The sequence below is a fragment of the Hydra vulgaris genome, chromosome 02, assembly GCF_038396675.1.
Source record: "Hydra vulgaris chromosome 02, alternate assembly HydraT2T_AEP".
In the NCBI taxonomy this organism is placed as follows: Eukaryota; Metazoa; Cnidaria; class Hydrozoa; order Anthoathecata; family Hydridae; genus Hydra; species Hydra vulgaris.
In genome coordinates this window covers 50,595,199-50,621,509 of record NC_088921.1, presented here as the reverse complement: position 1 = coordinate 50,621,509, position 26,311 = coordinate 50,595,199, and the positions used below count along the sequence as shown (strand labels likewise).

At 28.0% G+C, this 26,311-nt stretch overlaps 1 protein-coding gene across 1 annotated transcript; it reads right to left on the bottom strand.

The window, feature by feature from the left end:
* Positions 1–7,620: 7,620 nt before the first annotated feature.
* LOC100202776 (dentin sialophosphoprotein) lies at positions 7,621–26,311 on the bottom strand. Its single transcript, XM_065791279.1, has 6 exons — positions 23,127–26,311; positions 22,445–22,543; positions 20,299–20,377; positions 8,783–9,064; positions 8,502–8,636; positions 7,621–8,379 (listed from the first exon to the last, which is right to left on the bottom strand). Exons 1-6 carry the CDS (start codon positions 25,592–25,594, stop codon positions 8,137–8,139), a joined length of 3,306 nt encoding a protein of 1,101 aa, XP_065647351.1. The 5' UTR covers positions 25,595–26,311; the 3' UTR covers positions 7,621–8,136.

Sequence of the window (26,311 nt, the reverse complement as noted above, 5' to 3'; positions counted from 1 at the left end):
CTATTGAAAGTTTTAGAACACGGTTTAGTTAAAGAAGCTACGCGGAATAACTAGCAATTGTAACTAAGCGCATTAAATTAATAACTTACAATTTATCTAAAAAAAATAGTTTTAAGTTATAGTTAAATTTAAAAATAGAACTATTATTTTAGAAAAATACTATAAAGTTAAAAATAAATAATAAAGTAAAATATTAATTTAAAGTTATATATACTCATTACCTGATTCGGTCACGTTTTAACCGTTAAATTTGATGTCAATAAACTGCCCAAGAGAAAAAACCGTAATCGTTATAACTAAGCGCGTTAGATTAAACTTTTCATAAGTAGCCAATTACACTTTAGCTGATTCTATTTTAGCCAATTACATTCGTTGCAACAAAGCGCATTAAACAGTAACTAAGCGCGTTAAACGTTTAATTGGAGAAATAATATTAAGATTACGTATAAACGGACATATTTCAAGTTGCAGAACCGGCCTATCCACTGATAGATTTGACAAACATGTTTATACCTGTCAACGTGCCCATAATAGTAATCGTAAGGAGTGCGTTAAAACCGCTTTTAAATGTTTCGAAACACAGTGCGAGCTATATAAATTCGCTATTTAAAATCCAGGAAATTTCAAAAAGTATTAAAGAAAATAAATTAAACTTGTTCCTTCGTCTTCTTAATAATAAAACAATTGCAGACATTATCTTTTCACAGCTGAAACACCCTTTATTTCAACATTCGTTTGTTGGCGATATCCAGGACCTATGCCATTTTCAGATGTTAAACTTTCAAAATTTAATTCAAAATAAAAGGAAGGTAAAAATAGCACAATCTAAAAGTGAAATTCCCTCCAAAGTTGAAGAAACTTTGAAGTATGCAATAGAGTGCTGGAATTTGCAAAAAATGCAAAAGAACAAAGAGGAATTTTTAAACAAATTCTGGAGGAAAAAGTTCTTAAGTGAAAATCACGAGAAATAACTTTCTCATTTTTCTTTTTACCTTGTAAATTACATTAGTTGTTAAAGAAATGAAATAATAATAATCAAAAACATGATACGTTTAATTGATATTTCCTGTATTAAAATAAAATTTATCAACTACCATAGTTGCTCATAGTAACCATGTGTAATTTACATTTTTTTTGAATATAACAATTTTGCGACAATAACATAAACAGCACTACTGATGATTTTTTGAAAAGCCTCTAATGCTAATAAATTTAATAAGTTTAAAATTTGAACTTTTGTATCAGTTTGTATTTTTTTAAATTGTATTTTAAATAAAGCATTTTAGGACAATAAGATTTATTTGAATTTCGTTTTTTTTTCGTTTGACAAATATTTCAATTAACTTGCATATTGAAGGCGAATATATAGTCTATATAATAAAAATGTTACGAAAAATTTTTCATAGCTGGGAAAAAAAAGTTTAGTAAAAAGTGTCGGCTCGAGACCCCTTTCCGTTGCTGCAATCATTGAATAATTATATCATTCTAGTTGGGCATAGTTCTAGTTACTATAGGTAGTTTTTTTCTTTTTGCAATTTTCCCGATAGAGAGGTTCAACAAATTTAACTAATGCTTAAATGAGAAACTTTAATTAAGTTGTTTGTCTTCAAACTCAAAATTAAAAAAAAACTTATAAAACATAAACTTGGTTTAGAAAAATGGAAAACTATTTGAAAGCAATGAATTGTTGTTCTGACTTTTGCCCAACGTGGTGTCATGCATGTTTGCAACATCAACAAAACACTTTTATATTACTTTTCTTTTTTTGATGATGGCATCCGATCAAATAGAGGCCATTACCTGTTTGGTTAAATAGATTTTTTATCATATGAAATAAATAAAATTATGATTTTAAACTAAATAAAAAATTAAAGTGAAATGGTATACCGTAAAAACACCTAATTACCGACGTTTTGTAAAAAAAAATTAAATAACTCACTTATAATAACAAGTTTCGAAAAAATAGAAACACTAAAATATGTATTACGACAAGACGAACCAAACGATGTACGAGCCCATGAGATGCATAGTGGTATAAGACACTTTTTTCAATATTTTGAGGTATTGCCACCAATGGTTAGCATTTTGTTTATTCAATTACATGGCAGAGTGGTATAAGTCTAATGATATCGATAATGATGCTATTTTTATTTACTTCTTCTAAATCAATTTGATGATTTATGATATGTCTACTAAATGCCTCTGTATCTCAAAACTAGATATGAGTGACTTATACCACTATGCATCTCAGGGGCTCATATAAAAAAAAATTGTTATTTTAATTTCAAAAATTATTATTTTAAAATTATTATTTAATTAAGAAAAAGTTATTATTTTAAATTTCAAAAAATTAAAGTTTTAAAAGTTCTTGTTTTACTCAATAAATTAATTATAGAAACTGTTATAAATATTTTACTTAAATGGAATTGCTTTAAAGTATGTTATGACAAAAAACGTTCTATAAGCATTCCATTCATATAAAATCCATAATAGGATGATAATCAATCACACAAGTGACACGAGACCAACTAGCACACTGTTTGCATGTAAGCCATTGAACATCTGTGCTACTAACCCATTCAACACCACAAGAATAACATGAATGAACTTCTTAACTGTTTCTAACTTCTAACTTTATTTAACACATTTACATACACAAGATTACACAAGATTACGCAAGGTCACACAAGATTACACAAGATTAGGCACGAATAGTTGTAACTATCTGTATCAGGAATTAGGTATTTTTTGTTTTTTTTGCTCGTTTCTGCCTTATTTTGAATTTATATACACTTTATGAATAAAAACAAAAGTTGAAATAATTCAAAAGAAAATTTTTATCATTTTAAAAAAAAACTTGTTTTATATATATATATATATATATATATATATATATATATATATATATATATATATATATATATATATATATATATATACATATATATATACACATATATATATATATATATATATATATATATATATATATATATATATATATATATACACGGAAAAAAACACATCTAAACTACTTCAGTATTTGTGTTAATAAGGTATAATATATATTTAAATATTTCTCAACTGGGAGGTAATCCACTGTTATTCAGGGTGGTAGCCCTCCCGCCATCACAGCAATATAAAGAAAGCACATAATTTAACATTCTTTCATCTTGTGCAAGGTATTATGGTTAATAAAATTGATGCAAATGGTTACTCAGCCATTAAAAACTTAGCACCGTCTATCGCACACCTTGATATCTGGATGATGGAGTTCCTTAACATCATTTCAGAACAGAAAGCTACTATCAACCTGCAAGCCAACCAAATAAAAAAACTTGAACAGAAATTAGCAGTTATTGAAACCAAAATCAACTCTCAACCAGCCACCCAATCAAGCCCACACCAGCCATCCTGGAGTAATATTGTCAGAAACAAGCCAAACTCATCGCCACAAATTGGTCAAGTCCTTGTCGAACTAAAGCAAGCAGCTAAACGTGAAAAGAATATAATAATATTTGGTGTCCCAGAACCAGTGGCCGTAGCAAATGTCACCCAAACACCACCATCAGTGTTACCCTGCATCACAGAGATCCTAAACGTTATAGGCCTTACCAATGATGATGTTAGTTTCTCCAAGCGTCTTAACACAAAAAAAGCATCAAATTGTCGGCCTATTGTTGTAGAACTCAAGAACATTACTAACAAAAAAATAGCTCTCGCAAACTCGCTACACATGAGAATTTCAAGACATACAGAGTCAGTCGTGACTTGTCTCCTGCTGAAAGAGAACTTGTGTACCAACTACGCAAAGACCGCAACATTCGTAATGATAAACTACGTAATGATAACCCAGATGCACCCTTTCACTGGGGCATTCGCGATGGAGCAATCATCAAGATCCGCGGTGCCCTTACTTCTCGCTCCACCCCAACTAACTAGCATTAATCTCAACACCAATCGCTTGCCAACCATCTGTACTACTAATATGCGCTCACTCTGTAACAAAATTGAGATTTTTAATCAATTTCTCATAGATACCAACATTGACATTGCCTGTTTAACTGAAACCTGGCTTAACCCCAGCGGTAAGCAAATTATTCTTTCTCAAATCAATAATAATTACACTTGCATAAGCACTGAACGTCAAGATCGCATGGGTGGTGGTACTGCTATATTTATAAACAAAAAATGCTCAGATAAAATAGAAAAAATAAAATTATCTACAGACTACTCGTTTAACTTGGTGCCTAAACAAGAAATCGAACTAACAATCGCTCGTGTGTACCCAAAATTACTCCCCCGAGGATACTCTTCTTGCCTAGTTATATGTGCCTATATCCCGGTTTGGTCTAAAAGTGAGCAGCGCAATGCATCTTATCAACTTGCACAACTCATTGAACCAGCCATAACTCGTTGCACAATTGGCAATAAACCACTAATATTTCTTGCAGGGGATCTAAATGGCTGCCCTACTGACTTTATTTGTCGTTCTCACCAACTCATTCATCTCAACACACACTCCACCAGAAAAACATCTATTCTTGACATCATCTTGACTAACGCCCCTAAATGCTATGTGTCGAGTGGAAAGCACTTGCAAATCGAATTAGTAAACTAATTACCAAAAGAAAGAGAATCTATAACAGGCGTTTCACTACTGGAAAAACAGATTTTTGGCGTGAAATCAGTCTTGCTGATAAAGGTAAAATCACAACCCCTATCTCTGAGACACTAGCAAACCAATTAAATGATCATTTTCAAAGTGTTTGGACTGGCAAGAAACAACCCAGCCTCTCATGCTTCATTAACCGAGAGGCAAACCCGCCTACTACCCCCATTTTTACCCTTAATAACATTGTCAACCAACTCAGCAAACTCAAACCAGGTTCCTCAGGACCAGATGATCTCTCTCCGTTTTTACTCAAATCTGTTCGCTTTGAAATCGCCTCATCACTCTGCATCCTATTCAACCGCCTTATAGAAAACAGTTGCCTACCTGACCAATGGAAATCAGCAAACATAACGCCGATTCCAAAAATTTCTAACCCACAATCGTCTAATGACTATCGACTAATTGCCATTACATCCGCATTATGTTAAGTTTTTGAACGTATTATTACCATATTCATTGTCCATCACACCACGCTCATATGGGTCTCTAACAAACAGTTCGGTTTCCTTCCAGGCCGAAGTACGATGGACGCTATTATTCAAATTATAGAGGACTGGAGTCATGCGAAAGATAACAACAAATCAATTTATGCAATATTCTTTGATTTCGAAAAAGCTTTTGATCTTGTCAGTCATGACAAGTTACTGTTAAAGTTAGTGAACATTCTACCTAGCTGGCTCACCTCTTGGATCGCAGCTTACTTATCTAATCGTCAACAAAGAATTAAAACAAATGATCACACCACTGACTGGAAATGTATCGAAGCAGGTGTACTTCAGGGTAGTGTTCTAGGTCTAATCCTGTTCATTCTATTTATTTCCGACATTAACGTCTATCTTCCACCTGAAACCATCCTTGAAAAATATGCTGATGACATACTGACCTATATAATTAATGATAAATTTCCTACCAACCTGCCTCAATCCATTGTTGATGGCGTCGCTCTTTGGTCAAAGGTAAATGGAATGAAACTTAATGGCCCGAAATGTAAAATCATAAGAATTATTCCCAGATGCTCCGAAATTCAAGCTTTACCATCCATTGTACTCAATAATACTGAACTTGAAATAGTCAGCAGCCACAAATATTTTGGAATCATGCTCAATGAGAATATTGATTGGGATGAACAATGGACAAAAGTTCACAACAAAATAAAATCAATACCATATCTGCTCAGACGTCTTAAGCAAATTGGTCACACTCAGCCAAACCTTTTACAGGTTTACCGATCTTACGCTATTAGCCACTTGATATATAGTGCTCCTATTCTCACTTCGTGCAGTGCTGCTGCAAAAAGAGAGATCCAACATTTTCATAAAAATGCCCTACAAATTATTGGAATTGATGTAACCAATTCAAGCAGCTTCAATATTATTTTTGACATTGAAGAGTTACTTGACAGAATCTGTATTAATACACTCAAAAAGATCCTTGCAGACCCATGCCATCCTATAACTACTAAATTAACTCAAACCAACAGCAGAAACCCTAATAGATTCCCGTATGCTCTTAACACCGCAAAAACAACTACTTACCAGAAAACTTTTATTCAAAAATACCTCCGAATCCTTCGTGATGGCCTCAGTGACCTCTACCTCCCAAGCAATATTGGAAGCTCTACTGCCTTTTCGATGCATAAATAATATTCCTCCACTGTATTCTTAGCAAACTATTGATATTAAAGGACAGATAAAATTGTACAATTCATTACTTGTAATGCTAATCAATTTTAAATAAAGATTTATAAAAATAAAATAAATAAATAAAAAAATATATATTTTTTTCTTTTTTTTTTTAAGGATAAAAGTTTGTACTAAAATATCATAAAAATATATAAAACTTGAAACTTTCAAAAAGTGGACATCTGTGGTTTTACCTGTGGGGTCTTCAATTGTAAATAGATTTTCAAATTATTTTTTTTTTATCATTCGATTTGTCTCGTGTTTAAGTTTATTTATATTTTTAAAAAAAATTATAAACTCGGTAATATGAAAGATAAGAAGCTTTTTATAAAACCGTTCGTAATTAGGTTTCATCCGTTATTAGGCGTTTTTACGGTATGCTGCGAAACGAATAATAGATAAAAATTATCGAACTTTAAAGATTATTATTCAAATACATTCTTAAACACTAATTTTGATTGTTAAATTGTCCCTTAACGTTTATTTCTGACCCTGTAAATGGTAACCAATTTGATTTATACATATATAAATACCTAAAACAATCTTCAAAACAATATTATGCAAAATAAAAACTACTTGATTTAATATCAGAAGTTTATGTAGGTTGAATCGCTAGCCTAAAAAATTCTATTAAAAATAATGGGTTTAACGCAATGTTTTTTTGTATCCCGAAACTAACACTCTAAAATGAATTATATTTCAAGAACGATTAATAATTAAACGAAGTTACAATATACAATATATAATCGATCTATACATTATTAATTGGTCTTTTTCTCTATCTATATAAGAATTGCACCAAAGTCATTCAATTTAGTTAGCCGTAACCACTTCAGATGAGCACTTCACTGCTCTGGTCAAAGGAGGCAAGAACATATTCTACCTTTTTTATTTCTTTTACTTTGGTTACGATAGACGTGTTCACAGTTCCGGTAATTTCGTGCGCTAATCTTAATAGTGCGTCATGGTTTCTTATGCGCAGAACCGCGTGAAAAAGAGGAAATACACCAAAGGTTTATTACAACAGCGTGGCGATTTTACATTGAGGGAAGTATCCAAAATATAAAGTCCCCGACTACCTTCGAAAAGGCATGGCAACCATATTAGATTTCGCAATATACATTTTTTAGGATAACCTTTTCCGAACAGATAATCATGCTATCATCATAATGTAATCTGCATGAACTTACAATTATGATAATTAACAACGATTAGTGATATGGATGCGATGGGTTACTCCCTAACAATAAAAAAGACTCCTACTTCGAATTAGAAACGTTATTGTACAATATTTCAAAAATATAAAAAGACATTTTTTAATGCTCAAACAGAAGTTTTCAAATCACAAAGTTGTTCAGCACGAATAAAGTATAGAATATACTTTATAAAGCCTGTCAAAATATAAACGAGTAATGAAAAATTTTAAGCAATTTAAGCCTCATTTTAATCAAATGAGAAACTTATGCACGTAATAGAAAAATTATTTTTTTGCTAAATATTAAAGTTATTTCAATATAAGCTTATTTATTCAATCCAACATTATTTCAATGCAGACTTCAAATGATTAGTTAACATTTAAAAAGAGATTTTATTTTCTTGCTTGAAAGTTTTGAATACATAACTGATGTCTTCGCCAGTTACTCGTAAATCTTATTTATAAACTGGGTGGCGTTATTTATGGCTATAAGTAGGAAGTAATTTGGTAAAACATTTATGATCACTCAGGCAGGCATGACTCAAAGCTGTTTTAAGCTGCCTAATTATGAGGCTAAAATTTCCTCACAAATTGATAACAGGCGGCATAGGAAGGTTCGGAAGCACTCGAATTTGTTGGAAACTATTAATAACAGCATTACTGGTTTGAATTTGGAGTTCTAGTTGTCTTTGCTGTTCAGCAAACTCTTTACGCTGTTTTTGTCGATTTTTATCCTCTTTCAAACGTTGACCTTTGCATTTACGAACAAACTTTGTCATCAGTGATTGAATCTTCTCAGGGATAATGGGACTGTCCGACATGGTAACCTAAATGGATTTTGTAAAACATTTTTTATATATAATTAAAATTTAATACCTTTGTTATGTATTTATCAATGCACTAATACAAACTTAATTAAGATTGCAAATCCAACAATTTAAAAAGAAACCTGTGGAACAGCTTTCTTTAAAATATTCTTGTATTCCTCCTTTGTGATTTCTCTATTTTTAAAGTAGGCTTTTAAAACACATTTCATTTGCTCTTCAACCTTTGCTTGGCGCAACAAATAATCTACTAATTTTGGCTGAAAAAACGAAAGCAACAACTAAATAATTACGCAATTAAAATAATATTTTATGAAATTGATTATTTATTAATAAATGTAATCCACGTTATATTACTCAACACAAAATTGTATTATTGCATAAATAAATAATTTTTTTAACTGACCTTGGAACTTCCTACATTTTCTGATTGTCCTTTCATTTCTTCCAGTTTACGCTTTTTATGCTTTCTTGCTTCATGTTTAACTTTTGATTTCATTATATCTTGAAAAGCTATAACTTCCTTGTATGCGGCAAAATCAACTCCTCTTTCATCTTCGATAGCAGCTGCACTTGGTGAAGGAGGTGAAGAAATATCAATCGGACTCGCAACCTCTGGATTATAAGGAGAATTGTCATCTGAGTTTGTTGCAACGCCACCATCATCTTCGTCTAATGGACAAGATTTCTAAAAATTTAAAACTTTGTTCAACAATAATATAAAATATACAATCAAAAAATACTATATAATATATAATACACTATAAAAACAAAACGTTTACTTTCAAAATAATTTAACATAAGTACTTGTGTAAAATTTAATTTATATGTTTTTAATTAACACAAGTAAATATAACTTGTAGTAAGATAATCTTAGGATTAATTCGTAATATCAAACTATTAAAATTTAATATCAAATAATGTATAAATTTAAGAACAATTTTCCATGAATTGATTTAAGTATTACTTGTAGCAGCACAATCTTAACATAAACTTGCTTACCCAAACAATACTAATAGTACTCGGTGTAGTTAAGGCGATTTTAAAACATTACCGCAACATATTTCCATTATATGATCTGGTCTCGGAATTAATGCTGTTGAGCAAAATTGATCTAAAGACTCAAAAATAGTGTTCTTAAGGTTCATTATTAGGGTATTAAAAAAGTTTTAAAAAATTATATAAAAAAGAGAAAACTTTCTTTAAACATAAAAACCATCTAAAGCCCTTATTTAGACTTAATATGGTTACAAAATCATGTTAATTCTAAATAAAAGAATTCAAATAATTTAAAAATCGCCTTAACTATAACCGAGACAATCTTAACATGATCTCGCTTATTCAAATAGAGCAATTAAAAGTAAAATTGACACAAGTAGCAGCGATATTTAACTTAAATGTGGGTTATTTCACATTAAATACACTAAAAGCTTATTTTACACCATGTTATTTAACGTGCCAGATAGTTAGGCCTACAAAAATCTTGACCTAATAAGATGTTCTACAAAATAAACATCTACTAATAAGTGGAACTAATTTTTAGATAACCTACTGAGGCCTAAATTATTTTTAACTGATTATAGTCTATTTTTATTTTTAACCAAATTATGACGTTTTCGACCGATTTATTTTTTGACCTATTTTAGAGATTTTCATTTTCAACTGATTTGAGATAAATTAATTTTCAACCGATTACCGTCAACCGATTACCGATGGTCTGTGTTTTTAGTGTTTTTTTGAAGTTTTTTTAAAAAAAATTAACCATCAATAAGTTTTCCAAGCATTCATCAAACCTTGTACCTCCCGATTCTGAAGACAGCACTTCTTCAACCACTGTGCCAAGACTGATCAAATTTGGCTTGTATTCAAATCAACATATATAAAATACATACCGGAAAAGTGTAGCTATAAAATTGAAAATACAGTAGGTTGAATATTCAGTAGGTTGAAAAATTCAGTAGGTCAAAAATACAGTAGATCAAAAATTTAGTAGGTTGGAAAATTAGTTGTACATGTTTTAATTAGGTTTAAATATAAAAATCAAAAACTGTTGGTTGAAAATCAAAAACGCCATAATCTACAATTTACGAAATTTCAAAATTAGGTTGAGTTATAGGCCACCTTATTTAATATGATTATTGAGACTTTTGATACATAAGCTTACATTTTCTTCTGCAAAACCTCATTCTAAACTTTAGTGACTAAATTTTTATGGTTTCAAAAATAGACGCCTTGTCTCTTTCTTATTTGTCCACCTTTTTTTTTTCAGCAAAATTTAATTTTTAAACATTGTCACAAATAAGTAATATTTGTTTAATAGTAATAAAAACATTAATAAAAAATGCATCTAACAAAGTTAGATTCATTTTTTATTAACATTTCTTTATTTGGTGAACTGAAAAACATTATAATAATGTTGAAGAAGTCCTTTATTTAAGATTAAACTAAAGTCATTTAAAAATAACGAGTTAGGAGAACCAGTACGCAGTCGGTCATTCAGATGTATTAGATGAAGACAACGAACTCCAAACAAATTTTTAAACAAAATTATAACTTTTTTTTTGACAAAAATGGTTATTATGTTCTTACAGAAAAAAAAAAAAATGATCAATTCCAATCAGAAAATTTTTAATATTAGTTTCTGGCCTAAATATATTAATAAATAAATATATTGGAGAAGGGTTTGATGTTTCTAACTTTAAGGTGCAGATATCACACAAATTGTAGCAGAAAAAGAGAACTCTATCTTTCCCTAAATAGGATACTGTAACAATGCAGCAGGGAAATGATAGAGAAAAAAGATTTTGTAAATATAGCTCAAAGTGTTTGATACTCTGATTATCTAAAAGAACTCTATAGTAAGTTCAAAAGTAGTTAATCAGATATAGTTTTTCTAACTTTTTCTCACACCATCCAAAATGGTGCATGTATGCAAATTAGGTTCGCATACATGCACCTAATTCGCATACATGAGGTAAAAAAAATTACGAGCTTGCTTTCAAGAAAAAAAGTACTTATAATTTTCACTGAAACAAATGTCATACCCAACATTAGTTCATCACAAAATATTTTTGTAATCAATCTTATAAATTAATAAACTTAATGTATAGTAACTTTTATAATGCCTTGATATGCACTTTTTGAGATATTGCCTGATAAGTCACTGAAAACTGCCTGAAATACTTAATGCTTGCTGCTTATATGCAATAGCAAAAAGTTGACAAAAGATGAATTTTTTGTGCAGCTAAAAAGGAGCTTCTATATATTGTCTATTGATAGCTCTATAGTGTGTTGCTTCAACACTTAGTAAACTATTTATTTTCACCCTGTTCTTAGTCACCCCCATTAATAAAATATATATATTTATATTGTCCTAACGTAATTCAATATAGTTTCTCAGATGATTGTAGTAGATATCATATGACTAAGTATATTAGGCATTCTAAGAGCAATAGTCTGAAACTGCTCATTATTTTTTTAAAATGAAATCTTACTAACTACTTTTTAAAATACATCAAAAGCCCTATTGATTTATCTATTGGAGTAAAATATGATAATTCAAAGCGAAATAGAGCATAGCCGCAAAAACTTTGCTGAACAGTAAAACCAACCATAATTTTATATAACAAAAAAATTTGAACTTAAAGGGATCCCAAACCTCCGAGACATGTTGTGTTTATGTTAAAGAGAATGATAAAAAAAAATGCTTGGGCTAAATTTTTTTGATTAAAACAAACAAATAAATCAATACCAAGAAAAACTAACTTTTTAATTTTAGTTGAAGCTCGTCTTCTCTGTTTTATTGTAGGCCTAAAAGTCAGCGTAATATACGCCGCAATCTGCAGACTTGATAATTTATTCAAGCACATTCTATTCCTAAGAGTTTCAGTCCATGACATGATTTTTTTATTTGCGCAAGAGATCAATTCTGTAAACAAACAAAAGTCAATGACATCATGTACTAAAATTCTTTAGAATAAAATGCACTTGAATAAATTATCAAGTCTGTAGATTGCAGCTCATATTACGCTGACTTTTAGACTTTAAAAAGTTTTTCTTGGTACTCATTTATTCTTTTGTTTTAATCAAAAAAATTTAGCCCAAGCACTTTTTTTATCATTCTCTTTAATATGAACACAACAAGTTTTGGAGGTTTGGGATTCCTTGAAGTTATTTCCGAACAATTAAAGTACTCTTTTTTGTTTGTTAGCAAACTGACTCAAGGTCACATTATTGGTCTTCAAGAGAGCATCAATCAATAAATTTGTTGTTAAGGAATAATATATTAACAACTTTCACAGAAAGAAAATACAACATCATTTAAAATTTTTACTTTTAAAGATTTTAACATTAAAAAAAATTTTTAGTACTTATTTCATCTTAAATTTAGTATTTCAAACTACTTCCTAATTTTTATGATTTATTTTGTTATTTATTCTAACTTGGTTTGATTGTAATTTTATTGTATTTATATTTACATTCGATTATTACAAGTAAATTTACATTAAAAAAATTTTCAAAATGATAATGACCAATGAAATTTTTATAAGAAATTCCTAAAACAACTTAATAACTTTTTCTTTATATAAACTTAGCTTCCTTTCAAATAATATAACAAAAAAAAAAAAAATAAAGGCCAATAATGTGATCAAAAACTGCCAAGAAAAAATATCAAGGAATAAAAAGTGTGTAAAACATCAAGAAATAAAAAGTGAATAAAAGTAAAAATTAATGTGTGTACATGTATTTGCTTATTTTATGGGAAAAAAAAAATTATAATTATTTTATCATAATAAAAGTACTTTATTAGACCTGCCCAAACCCTTAGTCAATGTCTGTACTGAAGCCTCACATAAAGCTAATAGTATAAAAACAAAGTTACATGCCACGTTAAATATGCTTTTTGTGTGTGTATATGTATATATATTAAAAGATTTGTGATAAGATATTTGTGTGTGTATGTGTATATATATACACCCACAATTACTTAGTGTGTGTAAGAAGGGAGTTTCCCAAATATTTGTAAACTTTCTGGAATACCACATAAAATAAAATTTGATGTTTAAAAAGTAAACTATAGGATTTAGTCCTTTATATTTGTTTTCTTATATTAAAATTTAATACCTAATATTGATTTTAAAAAAATATTTTACATTAAAAATACGTTCCGGTTTGAAATGAACATTCTGATTTAAAAAATGAATATATAAGATAATAATTGATAAAAATTGTAATAATTTTTTCAGTTTGATAATGGCTTATACTATATAAGCCAAAATATTACTATAAAATAATAAAAATAATATACAACCAAGCATGATGTAATGTTTTATTATTTAAATATAAAATATTTTATAAAGGATTTCACTTACAAACAATATATATATATATATATATATATATATATATATATATATATATATATATATATATATATATATATATATATACATATATATATATACATATTTATATACATATATATATAATCTATATATATATACATATATATATATATATATATATATATATCAGCCCTCGGAACTAGGAATAATGAGGTCAGCAATAAATTGCTGACCTTAATTAAAGATTAAAGGTTGGCATCAGTTGGGCAAAAAGTTGACACAAAGAGATTGCTATAAAACATAGAAACTAGATCAGCGATTGTTAGGTCTTTTAATACTTTTAGGTCGGCTGATATATTTATATATTTATATATATTTTTTTCTGTATTTCACCTCCCCAAGGCCGAGAAGGCCACTACAAATGAGGAGGCTACTTGTGGTTATAACCCTCTCTCAACTCTATAACTCCGAAACACGAACCTTGACAAACAAGGCCGCTGCGCGGAGAAACAAGTTGAGCGCGGTACTACCAGGGACGTGGCGGGAATCGAACTCGGAACCTCTTGCTTATGAAGCGAGTGTTCTACCACTACACCACTACCGCTATATATATTGTATGTGTGTGTATATATAAGTATATGGGGAACACCCATAGCAAAAAAATGCAAAGCTTTAAATTCAATTTAATTTTAAATATCTTTTTTATTATTAACGAGCTGTTCAGACCCCTTAAATACAGGTTATGGTAAGTCTGTTCCACACTGACTATTTTTATACTTATTCTTTATATGGTCTCTTTTCTTCAATATTTTTTAGTAAACAGAAAAATTTTTCAATAGCTGTTGGTTAAACAGTTGTAAACTTGTAAACTTTCTTATAACTTAAAACTTGTAAACTTGCTTATAACCTAATATTATATTATATAATATAATAAATTTACTTATATCTTAATATTATAATATATAAGTATTACTAAAATTTCCTTTTATTTAATATAAAACAATTTTAAATATAAAATTAGGATTTTCAATCATGTTTTAATTAAAAACATACTTTTATGATTTAACTTACTGCTTAATTAGTGGATAAGGTCAGCGTGTTGGAGGTTCAAACCTTCAGCTTGCTTTTTTTAAAACTTTTTAGTTTTAAAAAATACAAAAGAAAATAACTATAGTTTTAAAAATATTATATGTACATATTATATGTACCCCTTTCTTATGTCACCCTTATATGTACCTCTTTTTTTCTTATGTCAACTCAACTTAGTTGTAAATAAATGAAAAATAAAACTGGAAACATAATTTTAAATTTACATTAGTTAGACGTAGCCGCATTTTCTTATAAAACAAGTGCTAAAAGACTGTTTCTCACCAGATTGTAACTTGTCTTTAATGGCTGCCGTGAGTTCCGCGTCAAACACATACAAATGGGTAACGGCAGCATTAAGTTCAATATTAAAATATTATAGGATAGTTAAATATTAACCTAAAGACATGAAAGTTTATTTAAAATATATTTTAAGTTACTTTAAGTTATTATGATTCAGAAACTTAACATTCTTTCCAATAATATATTACAAAAACAAAACTATTTTACTTTGGAAACTTCAAAAAAAAAAAAAAAAAAGTCAAATGTGCATTGGAAACCATTTAATCTAAAGGTTTAACAATCTAATGTGTCTTTGGCATATAAAAAGTGTGTGACAAGAGCACTTGGTTTTAGTAATTTTATTAATGGTATGATCTGGATTTAAAGTTTTTTGGTTCTGAGACCAACAAACTGATTTTCTATAAAATATTAACTCACTAGCATTTTTTGTTCCAAAGATATGAGCTTTTCAGAGGAAACCCTCCTCAAAATTTGCTCTGTAACCTAAGTTGATGGTATAATGTCAAGTTAGCTTTTATTCCTGAATAAGTTGCTTTTAATGCAATTAATTTTTATTTTGTAAATTTATTTATTGAAAAATCATATAGAATACATTTAGTAGCTAAATTTATTCTATGTAATAAAAATACTTGAAAGAGTCATGTTTGTTTTAACAGAAAAGTTGTTTGTTCTAAAGCCATGTTCAACAGCAGCCTTTCCATGGATGAATGTTAAAACAATATAATTACAAAGATAATTCAATGTAATTGTTGACAGAAGCATGCTGAAAACAAAAATCATTAAAGCAATCCTTCAGATAAATAAACTTAAAAGATTCTTAAACTTAAAAGCCAAAAAGCTTCTTGCTTGATAGCCTTGATGACCTTGATTTTATTATGCTTAAAATCTTTAAACTAAGATAGCATTAGATCAGATTGCTGTGGTAATAAGATCCTTAAACTCATGAGGTAACAAATTAAAACTTTTAAACAATTAACTAATATTTTTGTCAACTCAAGAAATTAGGGCTTAAGACACTGAATGTTCTTATCAATTAATAATACAATGACAAATAAGGATGTAGACATCTTGGACATTTAAAATATAATAAGCAGCATTTGTGAAAAGTTCTAATCCCAGACAAACATGTATGCTATATATTGTTAGTTTAACATGTAAAAATGAGCAAAAACCTTAGTTACAATATTAACAACTGCTATTTGATTGCATAAAAAAAGTACTGGTTTAAAATTAGCATTCAATAACTGATAGATGAAAATTGTAATAAAAATGAATTTAAAAAGGGGTTTTAACAGCTACAATATTTTTTTAAAGTAATAAAAAAAAAAAAAAAAAAAGGCAATAACCATGATAATTGAAAAGAAAGTTGTTTTGAAAAATGTTAGTTACTAGGACAGAAAAAAAGTCTAAAAATTCAGGATAAATGTCTGTGCGTGTGTATATATATATATATATATATATATATATATATACCTATATGAATACAGCATAAGATACACTAATGACACAATATTGAAATAGGTGGCTGCAGAGACTTCATTACATTCATCCACTGACTTGATGGGGAGAACATGCAAGAAGTGCTATTACATTGATTAAGAGTTTGGGTTAGGCAGTTTTTATCATTAATTTTTGGTTTTCTGAAAAATTTACACAAACAGATAGCTTGTGCAATAAGCTGTCTTGGCAAGCAGCTCACCTGGCTCACCATGTCTGTTTTACACAAAATTTCCTCATCTTTTGCTCTCATTTATTCCTGCCATGTGTGTGTTTGTGCATATATATCTTGAGCAATGATGTTTTACAGACAGTCTGCACAACATTGGTGCCAAATGGCACCAGACAACGAATTTTATTAAAGGGTAATTTATTAAATGGACTTGTGTCCTCTTTTGAAATGAAATGTTTAATTATGATAATTTTAAAAAAGATTTTAGAATTTAAAGACAGAAAAAAAATAACGTTTGAATTAATGACCGTATTTTATTGATATGATTAAATTTGCATCTTAAAGTTTTATTTTTTTCAGGGAAATAACAATTTTGTAATAGATATAAAATTTTCAAGAACAATTTTTTGAGAGAATAAAAATAATCTAAATAAAAGTAATTTAAATAGTATACATAAAGTCATGTAAAAATTAGATTAATTTTAACATGAGTTTAAAGACATTTTAAACATTAAAATGTTTTAAATGTCTTTATTTAACTCATGTTCAATTTAATTTAAAAAATCTTTTAACTAAAAAACGCTAAAACAAATCATATAATTGAATATGGAAATGAAAAGCATTTTTCCAAAAGAAGAAAAGTCACATTTTACATGTTTTGTGAAAAATAAGAAATAACTAATTATCTGGCAAAGTATTTTTTTATCTCAATAAACCTAATCTTAAATAAAAATGATGAACAATTCTTTTTATTTATAGTAGTAGTTTTTATTATAGTTTTATTATTTTTTATTTTTGTTAAAACTTGTAACTTTTACAATAAAGAATATGAAAGTTGAAAAACTTAAATTTGGAAAAAATGTTTAGAAAAATCCTCTTCATAAGCGATACAGATTAAAATAGTTTTTTGGTAACCAATTGCTGACATTTTGTAAAAATATTGTTTCAAAGTAACATACCATACATAACAAAATGCACCACGTGATATAATAAACAAAACCATTGAATCAAAATATATTTATAATGCATTTTTGATAGTAAAAAAAAATTATAACGTCAACTCAAATATTATTTAAAAAATATCCTTCACATATTAAATCCCCTAAGAGATTTATATTTTAAAAATTATAATTAAGTTAAATATAATTTAGTATAATATTTCAATATATAATTAATTTTTTTTTTTATAAAGCACAATGGAAAATAATATCAAAAAATTATTAAACATTTTAAAAATTATATAATAAAAATTAAATTTTGAATTAATTTTTAAAAATTAAGTTTTAAAGTTAAATTACAGTTGTTAAAAAACTATATTAAACAACTGAAGGTAATGAATTAGGTAAATTATTACCTTCGGTCGACCTTCCTGGGGAAGTATTTAAAAATATGATTGTTATTTGTAAGCATTTAAAATATATATACATATTTTAAATAAAAACGATATCATAAGGAGTAATTAAAATGCAAACCCATCTGGTTGGATGAATGTTGCAATCTTTTTAGAATGGATGAAACATTTTATTTAAAATGTGAAATGTTCAACAGCTAACCGAGTGCTTTTACTTCTTGACAACCATGACAACCATGTTTCAATTATGTGTTTAGACTTAACTAAAAAAATGACATAAATATGCTGTCCTTCCCACCACATTGTAGTCACATGCTGCAGCCATTAGATTGATCAGTTTATGGGCTACTGGAACATTATTTCAATGTAGCCTGTGATGATTGGGTTGTTTGTAACCCAAGACCAATGACCATATATGATATTGCTACAGTTGTAAAGAAAGCTTATGAGCAAGATTTTACTCCTTCTAACATTTCTACAAGGTTTACTGTAGCCAGAATTCAACCCTTTAATCCTAACATATTTTCTGAAAATGAGTTTTTGGCTTCATAAGTAACAGACTGCCCAGAACCTATTACTGCTAACCCATGACCAGGTGTTGTTAATCCAGGTTCAGGTTGTAGTTTATTGCCTATTCAGCCTATATCTGACCCTGGAAGTTAACTATCCAGTGTTTCTAATAATATCTCTCATTAAGCAAGTCTAGAAAAAATTAGGCCATTTCCAAAAGCTGGATCAAGGAAGTCTGTTAAAGGACATAAGCGTTAACATACCCAAATACTCACAGACACTCCTGTTCGAAATGAACTTATTAAGTTCCAGGAAATGAAAAAAAAAAATCTAAGTCAAAAAAACAAAACATGAAATGCAAAATAAGATCTTCATGAAAAGAGAAAAAAACTTTATCTTGAAAGTAATGAACAAAAAAAACAAAAATACTTTAAACAGCAGTAAAAGTGGCAATACATTAGAACCACAGCACTTTAAAGAGATGTCTTGTAGTTCTACTTCAGGAAATAGTAAAGAAGTAATTTCATACTTTAACAACTAGGGAAACGTTAAACCTTAGTAAAAAATAATTTTTTTTTCATTGATTTTTTCTTCTAATAAGAAAGATAAATTTATAGTAAAAATAATAATTTTATTGGTTTTTATTATAGACACAGTTTTGATGACTTAAAAATAATTCTTACGCATTCATAGTATAAATTTGAACTCTGATCATAGTAAATTTCTTAAACAATTTTTGCTTGATTATGGTTTATTCATCAATGTATAAGTGCATTGAGCACTTTTGTATATTAGTTTCTTTCATCACTTTCATAACAGGATGAAAAAAATTTTTACAATAATAAATTACAGTTTAATGTTTTCTGCATAAATATTTTAAAAGACTTACTAAACAATCTGATTGAAAAAAGCTTTGGCATAACATAAATGGCATTATGCGTAGGCTTTTTTAATTTTTATAATTCGCCATTTTTTAAGTAAAACTCAAATGACGTAACGCTTCTTACCAAGGTCTAAAAGTGTCACTAAACCACTTAAAACCAAAAAGTAGAAAGAACCTGCTTCTTTGTGTTTTTTCTCAAAGGTTGTTTTTTACAATTCTCATAACTCTCAAAAAATGTGGGATGTACTTGAAAGTTGTATGAATCTCCCAATAAAGAGCAGATACACCTCTTAAGAGTTCATATATTTAGAAAAATATTAAAGTTCAGAATTTAAATTTTGTACATTTAAAAACCTCTATATGACCACAGTGATTGATAAGGGCTAAAAATGTGAAAATAGAATTTGTATAAATATGTTGTATAAATATTACAATAACAACATTTATTATTTGAGTAAATGAATTTAGTTTAAAATTTATAAATTATTGTTTTATACCAATTATTTAGGTAAAAATACTATTCAATAAAATTTTGATAAACTCATAAATATATTTGTTGAACCTATAGCTCACTATATATCTTTTAGTTTTTTTTATTGAATGCATCATCATCATCATCATCATCATCATCATCATCATCATCATCATCATCATCATCATCATCATCATCATCATCATCATCATCATCATCATCATCATCATCATCATCATCATCATCATCATCATCATCATCATCATCATCATCATCATCATCACCTTTTTAAATAATTCTTACTTTGTTTTTATGCTCATCAGCCTCATTATCAGTTAGAAGTGGAATAATTGGCTTGACGTTGTTTGAATCAACAGTGCCACTAAAAGAAATAAAAATAGAGGATGTTTGAGCAGCAAGAGAAATGCCTATTGACTTCAATATATTTTATATTATCTTTTGCTCATTTAAACAAAATTTTCTACAAGATAAAACTACAAGAAAAAATTTGAATTAGTGTGATACTATTCCCAGTATCATGTGATTAAATTTGGATCATGCTATGCCAAATGGAGCAAACTTTTATTAGGTTTATCATGTAACATTATAGGCACTTTAAATTGTGTGTGTATATATAAATATTTCAGGAGCTATTCTAGACCCTTTTCAACAGTGCTGAACATATTTGGGCACTACCCGGTTTCAGAAATTTAGGACTTTTTTAAATACAACTAATACTGTTTTTATTTTACAAAAAAATATGCCTACATACAGCAATAATTCTAGAATAACCTTTGTGTATTTGTGTGTGTATTTATATATATATATATATATATATATATATATATATATATATATATATATATATATATATATATATATATATACACACACACACAAATACACAAAGGTTATTCTAGAATTATTGCTGTATGTAGGCATATTTTTTTGTAAAAAAAAAACAGTATTAGTTGTATTTAAAAAAGTCCTAAATTTCTGAAACCGGGTAGTGCCCAAATATGTATATATATATGTATATATAATATGTATGTATATATATATGCATATATAATATGTATGTATATATATATATATATATAAAAAGTCCTAAATTTCTGAAACCGGGTAGTGCCCAAATATATATATATATATATATATATATATATATATATATATATATATATATATATATTTATATATATATATATATATATATATATATATATATATATATATATATATAAAAGCAAAAAACCATAACAACACATTTAAGGTTATATTTTTCAATAATTAAAATTTTCTTTAATTCCAAAGAGCTTAATGTTAAAAAATAGATCAAAAATTACTACAAATCAATTTTAACAAATATTCCCATTCCATAAACATATATAAATACTCTTGTCTGCTGAATAAATAAGGAGGAATTTCAAAAAAGCTAAAAGCTGTACATCATTTGGTTGTTGATCACGCCACTGATTGTAAAAAAACTTTACTTGGGCTTTAAACATTAATTGTTGCAAATGAGTTTTCAATGTTATGAGAATATCAATGAAGCAATCATAAAGAACTTCTTGTACAGTGGGTGCAAAAACCTTTCTTCCACCACCAGGTTGACGGTATTTGGATTTCGCTGCCACTACTGCAGTATTGTTTTCATTGCTTGATATTTGGGTGTAGCAGCATTTTCATAATTTTGAGGCTTTAACGAGGACAGGATCATTGTGTTTTATGCCTCGGAGATCTGGGTAATATTCAAACTGCACGAGCAACGTAGCCTTCTTTAGATAATTTTTGTGTGTTTTTTCACCTTATGATTCCAGTTCACTAAGTTTTTGAACTCTTTCACTTAGCATCGCATTTAACTTTTTTTTTCAGCTAAAGAATATTTATCCTTTGCTCCACAAAAAAACTTTCTTGACATCTTAAATGGCTTCAGCAAATGAAATTAATACTAACTAGTTTTCGAGAAACGCTTCAGAAAGTTAATTCACACTTTATAACAAAATAAATTTCATTTATGAAACCAAAAAGAAGTTTTTTAGCTGGTTCTTATTATTTTTTAGTTTAGTTGGGGAAGGGGAGTTAATAAGCTTCCTATATATTCAGCAGGTGAGAGTACATACATATGTGGGCAATCCTGTGTGTTTTTTTTGTTGTTGAAGCAAAAGCAGGCGGTATTACTTTATTCCTGGAATTTCCTTTGCATACATACATTTATATCTACATCTATTGTAAACTATCGAAAATATTATTTTATATAAGTAGTTAATAAAACTAAAAAAAAAATAAAAATAAAAACAGTTTAAAAAAATCAAAACAAAATCCAGTTATAATAAAAGAATAAAAGAAGATAAATCTATAATAGAAACTATGATTATGTTAAACAGTAATATATTTTATTTTCATTTATTCCAAAAATAAAAACTCCTCTTGCTATTAAAAAATTTACTTTTTGCTGTCTTTAGTATTACTTATTATGTTTTCTTTACTTGAACTTTTTTGTTCTGGACTTGGAACAGCACTTGATGAGCTCACATCACTTGAAGTACTAAGAATAAAAATTACAAAGCAAATTTCTTTCAAATTTTATTTTACTTAACTATACAATTAAAAATTTAAAAAGTTTAAAAAGCTTCATCATTCATAGCTTGTCTCAATATTTTAATTTTTGTTTGCATAGAAAATTAACTTTTTTTTTTAATTCTTACTTAAGGAGCAACAAAATTATACACTAAAACACAAAGCAATAAATCTCAGACAAATTATAATTGCCAATAGTTAAGAACAAGAAGACTAAACTACCCACAAACTGCTTTTGTATTTATGACAGCAAGAATACAAAATTAATTGCTATCACATTATAAAACTTAAGGTTGTTATGAAAATAATACCAAATTCATTATTCCATTTTAAATATTTAACTTATATAACATGAATTTTTAATTGACTTCTAAGTCTTAAAAAAACTATGATGACATGTATAAAAAATACCTAAAATACAAAATATCTAAATGTGTATTTATGACAGCAAGATAAGAAATATCTAAAAGGGCAAAACTAAACTAACATAAACTTATAAAATTACATACAACATATAAGCATATAAAACAAACGTAATAAACAAATTTTACCGAGATGAGGAAAGTTCTTGATGCTTTTCAGATAGCTTGCGTCTCTGATAATCATGTAATTTCAACATACCACTTTTTTTATCATCATTTTCTTCATTATATTTCTCAGTTTCAGATATTATGCGTTCATTCTCCCAATTGTTTGAAAATGAAAATGTATTTATATCTGAGTTATTGGGTTCAGTTGCATCCTGAGATGAGTCATCGCTTTGTACACTATCAATCATTGATAAATTGTCCTGAGGTAAATCGATAGCTGCTTCTGTGTTTAAAATTGAAGATGGTGAATAAATACTCTCATCTTTTTTAGGTAGAGGTGAGACATTTTTCAAAGGTGAGACATTTTTAGGGGGAGGTGAAACAATTTTATCAATAGGTGAAACAAGTACAGGCGATAGAGCTTTAGAAACTATTTCTGTAGGCAAAATATCTTTACAACTTGTTTGTGATAAAGAATTGTCCGAGTCAAGATGAGAAGATTTTGAAACATTTGTTTGGTCTTGGTAAGAATAATCCTTACTACTTTGAATTTCAGATCTTTCTGGTCGATTATCTTCTGTAGTGCTAGAACTTGATTTATGGTTACTACGAGAAACATTAACTGCTAAATTATGTTTTCCTGATACCTCTCTTTGACTGTTTAAATCTGTACTGTGTTGAGTCCTGTATTTACTCAACTCTTTAGAGTAGTTTTCTAAGAATGAAATTCTTTGAGGAATAATTTTTGTACTTTCGCTATCTGATTCTTGTGAACTATCACTTTCTGATTTTTGTTTACTTTCATAAACTTTACTAGATTTTTTGTATAACTTGTTTCGAGCTGGCTCCAAAGGTGAAATTACTTTCAATTTATCTAAATTTGAGTTCTTGTTATTTTTTTCTGGTATCGAATAACCTTTCTCAGGCAAGACAATCTCATAATCAGTACGTTTATGTCTATGACCATCATTATTCTTATCATTACTCTTTGTAAAATAAGCTTGCGAACTGTCTTTCTTGCTTTCAAAGTTTTTATTCATACCTCTTCTTTCATCAGAATCCTTATATATTACTCTTCTATCATCTAAATCTTTATATATCACTTTTCGATTATCAAAATCCTTATATGGCACTCTTCTATCATCAGAATCTTTGTGTAAAACTTGTCTATCATCGGAATCTTTTCGAGATCTTTTGCGATTAGGTTCAACATAATTATCTGAAGATTTTTTAAAATTTGGTTCCCCATAATCATTGATATATCTTTTACGAACTGATTCAACATAATCATCTGTAGATCTTTTATAATTTGGTTCAACAAAATCATTAGTAAATTTTTTACGATTTGGTTCAATATAATCATCAGTAGATCTTTTATGGTTTTGTTCAACAAAATCATTTGTATACTTTTTACGATTTGGTTCAATATAATCATCAATATTGTTACGTTTTTTATAACTTTCATGACTTTCTTGTGACCTTAATTCCAAACTTTCTCGATCTTTAAAGTCTGTGTTTTTTCTCTGAGAATTACACTTAGGATCCTTACGAATATCGGAATTTTTTTTAGACTCTTTCTCCTTTTTTTTATATTTAATTTCATCTTTACTAATGGTTTTCGCTTGTGTACTAATCTCTAATGACAAACCATGCTTCACACTACTTATTTTTGAGGAATTTTCTAATGGATTTAATACATTTTGTTCTTTAATCACTTTGTCTTTTTTTTTTTCCTTTTTTTTCTTTGGTTTTTCTTCATCACTGCTAACTTTTTTGTTTTTGTATTTTCTTTTCTTTTTTTTCTTTTTCTTTTTATCTTTAGCCTTTTGAAGCTTTTCTTTATTTTTCTTTTTTTTCTTTTGCTTCTCAATCCTTTTTTGATCTTCTAACATTTTTTTTGCAAGCTTCTCTTTTTCTTCTCTTTCTTCTTCCTCTAATTCGGCTAAAGCAGTTCCAAGCAACTCATCATTATCATCAATAGTTTCATTAGCTTTATTTGATAATTCAATTTTAGTGTTTTTTTTAAAATAAAGAAATGGTTTTTTATCCTTTGGGGTATTTTCTGGCGAAGATTGATAATTTATATCACTTAGAGAACCACGGTCTTCCTCCTGAAAAATTGAGTCATTTTGCAACATTTCACTACCAGATCTCTGCTTGTTATCATTTAAATTTAAACAAGTATTATCATTATCTTGAGAGCAATCAGTTTTTTCATTATCACTAACAATATCCATATCAATAGTTTGAATGGTGTTCAGGTGATCCACTTCTTCTAAAGGATTATATAACTCATCACCATTATGAACTTCTTCAATAACATTAGGTGTTGTTGATTTAAAATCTTTTATCTTTGTAATAGAGATTTTATTATTAGTTAATTCAGATCCTTTTCTAGAAGAATCATCAGCTAAATCACTTGCACAATAATCTCCTAGCATCTGCATGCTTTGAAAAGCACTAACAAACTTGCCTTTAACTGTAGACATACTTGAAAGAAGTTAAAACATTTATTTTAAATAAATATTTTTCTAAAAATAGCAACAAAAATATGTTCAGGTACATACATATGTATGTATTCATTTGCATACATACATACATACATTCATACATACATTCATACATATATACATACATACATATATACATACATACATACATACATACATACACACATACATACATACATACATACATACATACATACATACATACATACATACATACATACATACATACATACATACATACATACATACATATATACATACGTACATATATACATACATACATATATAAACTTTTATTATCAAATATAAGCTTTGAATAAGTATATCATTAATCTAGGTACTCAAAAATTAATTTTTTTCCTTACTAAGTTTGTTTATATATATTTATTATGATTACTTAAGATTCTTTTTATAGATTTATTTTTATCTTTTAGTTTTCGATATTATCGACATAACGAAAAAACCATTTTATTTAAAAATGTGTTAAGAGCGGTTAGATAAGATTAAAATAACTTTTTCTCTGTGACTTTTACAATACTATGATTTATCTGTTAAATGAATCTGTTTAAAATTTTTAAATGAATTCTTATTTAAATTTTTGAGCTTTATATACTCATTAAGATTATAGTTCCTTACAGAATCGCGCACGAATATATTTTATTGAACAGCCATACTGAAATGGAAATGTGCCGAATA

Bases quoted from the DNA above. Each gene is read 5' to 3' on its own strand.
- LOC100202776 (XM_065791279.1), bottom strand. From the start codon at position 25,594: ATGTCTACAGTTAAAGGCAAGTTTGTTAGTGCTTTTCAAAGCATGCAG. The intron at 20,378-22,444 runs GTAAATTTTTTA...TATTTCTTTTAG, and splicing joins AATACTAAAGACAGCAAAAA to TGGCACTGTTGATTCAAACA. The intron at 8,380-8,501 runs GTTTCTTTTTAA...AAATCCATTTAG, and splicing joins TAAAGAAAGCTGTTCCACAG to GTTACCATGTCGGACAGTCC.